Source organism: Oncorhynchus clarkii, unplaced genomic scaffold (genome assembly GCF_045791955.1).
Source record: "Oncorhynchus clarkii lewisi isolate Uvic-CL-2024 unplaced genomic scaffold, UVic_Ocla_1.0 unplaced_contig_8744_pilon_pilon, whole genome shotgun sequence".
Classification (NCBI taxonomy): Eukaryota; Metazoa; Chordata; class Actinopteri; order Salmoniformes; family Salmonidae; genus Oncorhynchus; species Oncorhynchus clarkii.
The window spans coordinates 195,001-202,500 of NW_027260955.1; the positions used below are offsets into that span (position 1 = coordinate 195,001).

The following is a 7,500-nucleotide window of genomic DNA, read 5'->3' on the forward strand; positions in this document are numbered from 1 at the left end:
TGATGAGGGAGAAGAACTAGAAGAAAATAGAAGAGATGATGAAGAAGAAGAAGAAGAAGAAAATAGAATAGATGATGAGGGAGAAGAACTAGAAGAAAATAGAAGAGATGATGAAGAAGAAGAAGAAGAAGAAAATAGAAGAGATGATGAGGGAGAAGAACTAGAAGAAAATAGAAGAGATGATGAAGAAGAAGAAGAAGAAGAAGAAAATAGAAGAGATGATGAGGGAGAAGAACTAGAAGAAAATAGAAGAGATGATGAAGAAGAAGAAAATAGAAGAGATGATGAGGGAGAAGAACTAGAAGAAAATAGTAGAGATGATGAGGGAGAAGAACTAGAAGAAAATAGAAGAGATGATGAAGAAGAGAGACCCACCTGTCTTCTGACGTGCACGTTGCCCTCCACCGGCATATTATAGGCACTCCTGATCAGGCTCCTGGCGATGAACAGGTAATAGACTGATATAACCGACAGAGGAATGACATAGAAGATGAGGAAGGAGGCCATGGAGTGGATCTTGGGGTGCAGTTCACCATCGTGGGGATAGGGGGCGCAGGTGATGAAGGTCTCATTGGTGCTGTGGATGCTGAACGAGCGGAGGTCTGAGAAGACAGCCTCGGGGACAGCCAGGGTCATGGAGAAGAGCCAGATCACTGCAGCCCGCAGGACGATCCTCGCCGGGGCGTTGGAGGCCTGGATGTCCATGGGCTTCACGATTGCCTTGTACCTGGAGGATGAGGAGGAGGAGGAGGAAGACGTGATCTCCTCAACTTAGGCCACCTGTTCAGAAGTATGTGTGACGTATGATTCTTGATCTCTGCTTGCCTTATACAGATGTCTTGCTAGCACTTGGGTTGTATCCTGAATGGCACCCTATTCCCTATGTGGAGCAAGGCAATATAAAGGCACCCTATTCCCTATGTGGAGCAAGGCAATATAAAGGCACCCTATTCCCTATGTGGAGCAAGGCAATATAAAGGCACCCTATTCCCTATGTGGAGCAAGGCAATATAAAGGCACCCTATTCCCTATGTGGAGCAAGGCAATATAAAGGCACCCTATTCCCTATGTGGAGCAAGGCAATATAAAGGCACCCTATTCCCTATGTGGAGCAAGGCAATATAAAGGCACCCTATTCCCTATGTGGAGCAATGCAATATAAAGGCACCCTATTCCCTATGTGGAGCAATGCAATATAAAGGGAATAAGGTGCCCATCGGGACACAGACAGTTTTCCTCTAACCAGGTGCTATCCTTCAAAACCCGATTGTTCTCCAATCAACTCTACATTCTCCTGTTTCTCATTTTTTCTTCATATTTCAACCCCTCGGTTCCTTTTACTGTTTGGTAAAGAGCGTCATGTCTGCTAACTGAATGAATATTTTCTATTGACGTCAGACGGGACCATAAGATGTTGATTGTGCATCAACATTCATTCTATTCTATTCCTTCTATTCTATTCCTTCTATTCTATTCTATTCCTTCTATTCTATTCCGTCTATACTATTCCTTCTATTCTATTCTATTCCTTCTATTCTATTCTATTCCTTCTATTCTATTCCGTCTATACTATTCCTTCTATTCTATTCTATTCCTTCTATTCCTTCTATTCTATTCCTTCTATTCTATTCCTTCTATTCATTCTATTCTATTCCTTCTATTCTATTCATTCTATTCTATTCATTCTATTCTATTCCTTCTATTCTATTCCTTCTATTCTATTCCTTCTATACTATTCCTTCTATTCTATTCATTATATACTATTCATTCTATTCTATTATATTCCTTCTATTCTATTCCTTCTATTATATTCCTTCTATTCTATTCATTATATACTATTCATTCTATTCTATTCTATTCCTTCTATTCTATTCCTTCTATTCCATTCCTTATATTCTATTCCTTATATTCTATTCCTTCTATTCTATTCATTCTATACTATTCATTCTATTCTATTCCTTCTATTCTATTCCTTCTATTCTGTTCATTCTATTATATTCCTTCTATTCTATTCCTTCTATTCTATTCCTTCTATACTATTCATTCTATTCTATTCCTTCTATTCTATTCCTTCTATACTATTCATTCTATTCTATTCATTCTATTCTATTCCTTCTATTCTATTCCTTCTATTCTATTATATTCATTCTATTCTATTCCTTCTATTCTATTCCTTCTATACTATTCCTTCTATTCTATTCATTCTATTCTATTCCTTCTATTCTATTCCTTCTATTCTATTATATTCATTATATTCTATTCCTTCTATACTATTCCTTCTATTCATTATATTCTATTCCTTCTATTCTATTCCTTCTATTCTATTCCTTCTATTGTATTCCTTCTATTCTATTCCTTCTATTCATTATATTATATTCCTTCTATTCTATTCCTTCTATACTATTCCTTCTATTCTATTCATTATATTCTATTCCTTCTATACTATTCCTTCTATTCTATTCCTTCTATTCTATTCCTTCTATACTATTCCTTATATTCTATTCATTCTATTCTATTCATTCTATACTATTCTTTCTATACTATTCCTTCTATTCTATTCCTTCTATACTATTCCTTCTATACTATTCCTTCTATTATATTCCTTCTATTCTATTCCTTCTATTCTATTCCTTCTATACTATTCCTTCTATTCTATTCTATTCCTTCTATACTATTCCTTCTATTCTATTCCTTCTATTCTATTCATTCTATACTATTCCTTCTATTCTATTCTATTCCTTCTATACTATTCCTTCTATTCTATTCCTTATATTCTATTCCTTATATTCTATTCCTTCTATTCTATTCATTCTATACTATTCATTCTATTCTATTCCTTCTATTCTATTCCTTCTATTCTGTTCATTCTATTATATTCCTTCTATTCTATTCCTTCTATTCTATTCCTTCTATACTATTCATTCTATTCTATTCCTTCTATTCTATTCCTTCTATACTATTCCTTCTATTCTATTCTATTCATTCTATTATATTCCTTCTATTCTATTCCTTCTATTCTATTATATTCATTCTATTCTATTCCTTCTATTCTATTCCTTCTATACTATTCCTTCTATTCTATTCTATTCATTCTATTCTATTCCTTCTATTCTATTCCTTCTATTCTATTATATTCATTATATTCTATTCCTTCTATACTATTCCTTCTATTCATTACATTCTATTCCTTCTATTCTATTCCTTCTATTCTATTCCTTCTATTGTATTCCTTCTATTCTATTCCTTCTATTCATTATATTATATTCCTTCTATTCTATTCCTTCTATACTATTCCTTCTATTCTATTCATTATATTCTATTCCTTCTATACTATTCCTTCTATTCTATTCCTTCTATTCTATTCCTTCTATACTATTCCTTATATTCTATTCATTCTATTCTATTCATTCTATACTATTCTTTCTATACTATTCCTTCTATTCTATTCCTTCTATACTATTCCTTCTATACTATTCCTTCTATTCTATTCCTTCTATTCTATTCCTTCTATTCTATTCCTTCTATACTATTCCTTCTATTCTATTCTATTCCTTCTATACTATTCCTTCTATTCTATTCCTTCTATTCTATTCATTCTATACTATTCCTTCTATTCTATTCTATTCCTTCTATACTATTCCTTCTATTATATTCATTATATTCTATTCCTTCTATACTATTCCTTCTATTCATTATATTCTATTCCTTCTATTCTATTCCTTCTATACTATTCCTTCTATACTATTCCTTCTATTCTATTCCTTCTATACTATTCCTTCTATTCTATTCCTTCTATACTATTCCTTCTATTCTATTCTATTCATTCTATTCTATTAATTATATTCGGTTCATTCTATACTATTCCTTCTATTCTATTCCTTCTATTCATTATATTCTATTCCTTCTATACTATTCCTTCTATTATATTCTATTCATTATATTCTGTTCATTCTATACTATTCCTTCTATTCTATTCCTTCTATTCTATTCATTATATTCTATTCATTCTATACTATTCCTTATATTCTATTCATTCTATTCTATTCCTTCTATTCTATTCCTTCTATTCTATTCCTTCTATACTATTCCTTCTATTCTATTCCTTCTATACTATTCCTTCTATTCTATTCCTTCTATTCTATTCATTCTATTCTATTCCTTCTATTCTATTCATTCTATTCTATTCCTTCTATTCTATTCCTTCTATTCTATTCATTCTATTCTATTCCTTCTATTCTATTCATTCTATTCTATTCCTTCTATTCTATTCCTTCTATTCTATTCCTTCTATACTATTCCTTCTATTCTATTCCTTCTATTCTATTCATTCTATTCTATTCCTTCTATTCTATTCATTCTATTCTATTCCTTCTATTCTATTCCTTCTATTCTATTCATTCTATTCTATTCCTTCTATTCTATTCCTTCTATACTATTAATTCTATTATATTCTATTCATTCTATACTATTCATTCTATTCCCTACTATTCATTCTATTCTATTCTATTCATTCTATTCTATTCATTGGTATTCTATTCCTTCTATACTATTCCTTCTATTCTATTCGTTCTATTCTATTCCTTCTATTCTATTCCTTCTATACTATTCATTCTATTATATTCTATTCATTCTATACTATTCATTCTATTCTATACTATTCATTCTATTCTATTATATTCATTCTATTATATTCATTCTATTCTATTCCTTCTATACTATTCCTTCTATACTATTCATTCTATTATATTATATTCATTTTATACTATTCATTCTATTATATTCTATTCATTCTATACTATTAATTATATTCTATTCTATTCATTGTATTCTATTCCTTCTATTCTATTCATTCTATACTATTCATTCTATTATATTATATTCATTCTATACTATTCATTCTAATCTATACTATTCATTATATTCTATTATATTCATTCTATACTATTCCTTCCATTCTATTCATTTGTCGAACATCTCATTCCAAAATAATGGGCATTAATATGGAGTTGGTCCCCCTTTGCTGCTATAACAGCCTCCACTCTTCTGGGAAGGCTTTCCACTAGATGTTGGAACATTGCTGCGGGGACTTGCTTCCATTCAGTCACAAGAGCATTAGTGAGGTTGGTCGCTGATGTTGGGCGATTAGGCCTGGCTCGCAGTCGGCATTCCAATTCATCCCAAATGTGTTCGATGGGGTTGAGGTCAAGGCTCTGTGCAGGCCAGTCAAGTTTTTCCACACCGATCTCGACAAACCATTTCTGTATGGACCTTGCTTTATGCATTTGGGCATTGTCATGCTGAAACAGGAAAAGGCCTTCCCCAAACTGTTGCCACAAAGTCGGAAGCACAGAATCATCTAGAATGTCATTGTATGCTGTAGAGTTAATATTTCCCTTCACTGGAACTAAGGGGCCTAGCCCGAACCATGACAAACAGCCCCAGACCATTATTCCTCATCCACCAAACTTGACAGTTGTCACTATGCAGGGGCAGGTAGCATTTCCACTGCTCCAGAGTCCAATGGCAGCGAGCTTTACACCACTCCAGCTGACGCTTGGCATTGCGCATGTTCTTAGGCTTGTGTGCGACTCCTCGGCCATGGAAACCCATTTCAACCCAACAAACCGTTATTGTGCTGACATATCTTCCAGAGGCAGTTTGGAACTCTGTATTGAGGGTGATTTTTACGTGCTTCAGCACTCGGTGGTCCCATTCTGTGACCTTATGTGGCTTAAACTGAGCCGTTGTTGCTCCTAGACATTTCCAATTCACAATAACAGCACTTACAGTTGACCGGGGGCAGCTCTAGGTGGGCAGAAATTTGATGAACTGACTTGTTGGAAAGGTAGCATCCTATGACGGTGGTGCCACGTTGAAAGTCACTGAGCTCTTCAGTAAGGCCATGTTTGTCTATGGAGATTGCATGGCTGTGTGCTCGATTTTATACACCTGTCAGCAACGGGTGTGGCAGAAATAACCTAATCCACTTTGAAAAGGGTGTCCACGTACTCTAGTACATATAGTCCAGCTGTAGTGTTTACTCCTGCATGCCTGGAGAGTCAGGTTCCATTGAGGCAAGCTCAATCAAGCACAGATAAAGTTGATTGAAATGATCTCATAGTATTTTAACGTCGGTTTTGAAAGTATATGGTTAGGATTTAACCGGAGGAAGCGTTGGGAAGCTGGTGAGGAGAGGGGAGGTATCTGTCATTTATCAATGGATTATTATCTGCTAATGGGATCGTAGGCTAAATGAGAGACATTAGAGCAAAGACACAGAACATTGTAATAGGCTAGCTAGAGACGGTATCATTATATGGCTGCCATGGTGATGGTCAGTCTATATGATGGATGTCTTCTCGTCCCACTCCACAGTGATGCACACTTTATGGCAGCGTTCCAAATGAAACCCTATTCCCTAGTGCACTACTTTTGACCAGAGCCCCGTGGATACATAGGGAAAGGGTGCCATTTGGGATGCAAACTATATCATCCCAATGAATAGGTTGGTTGTGGGAAGTTGTGTGGGAAGGATATAGCCTATGACCCCCCCCCCCCCCCCCCCCCCCCCCCCACACACACAACACACAAGCACGCCCATGCATGCAAGCAAGCACCGTCACTCATTTACACATTCACTGTCACAAACACACACACGCACACACATGAAGTCGCACGCTTATACATTTCTACTCATATGTCAGATCTAATTTCTGTGACTCTAGCACATCTCATATCTCACATCAAAGTATGATCCCACTGAACCGAACGCGTAATAACGCAACAGAGTAAATCAGATTGTATTTGCATTGTCTCAGTAGCAGCATGTTCTTGACAGGTTGTACCCATACCGTTGTTTAAATTCATATTATTTCCAGCTCGATAGAGTTTAGCCGAAGAACCTCTCGCCCGCCAGAGATGCGTTCGGAGAGAATATTCGATAAGGATGGATCCCGTTTTCATCATTTTACCTAAACGACAATATGTTGAGTTTAAAGTAACTACAAGTCTACAACCATTTAACTATACAACTCTACATTAAAATACCAGATCAGTTGTCAATAGGATGTGTAGCCTATGGATAAATTGGATAACTAAACGTCCATGTTGCAATATGAGTGTAGTAGACTAAAACATAAAGGGAAGGCTATTTACCTATCAGCAGACAACGCAGTCAGGGTAAAAACAGACACTCCGACGGAGGTGAGTTGGATGAATGGTATGAGTTTACATCCAACTCTACCGAAGAGCCACTCGTCCGCGAGGTACCGACTGGCATCCACCGGCGCGCAAGTAACCAGGAGGACCAAGTCCCCGAACGCGAGACTCGACATGAAGAGGTTGGGGACATTCCGCATGGATTTAGAGGAAGACAATGTCTTGATGAGGGTTATGTTACCGATTAGTCCCACGACTATGATGACTCCATAAATGGCAGTGATGGCGATGCTGATGTAGAACATAGATTGTACCGAAGTGGCCCCTGTGTGATTACCGTGG

At 35.9% G+C, this 7,500-nt stretch overlaps 1 protein-coding gene across 1 annotated transcript in view; it reads right to left on the reverse strand.

Moving 5' to 3' along the window:
- Window positions 1–7,500, reverse strand: part of LOC139402530 (gastrin-releasing peptide receptor-like) — a 10,602-nt gene that overhangs the window by 3,031 nt on the left and 71 nt on the right. Inside the window, exons 1-2 of the mRNA XM_071146527.1 lie at window positions 7,156–7,500; window positions 376–727 (exon numbers count right to left, since the gene is read on the reverse strand). The exon at window positions 7,156–7,500 is cut by the window's right edge and continues 71 nt beyond it. Coding sequence (XP_071002628.1) covers window positions 376–727; window positions 7,156–7,500 — 697 coding nt within the window. The remainder of the gene's footprint in view (window positions 1–375; window positions 728–7,155) is intronic.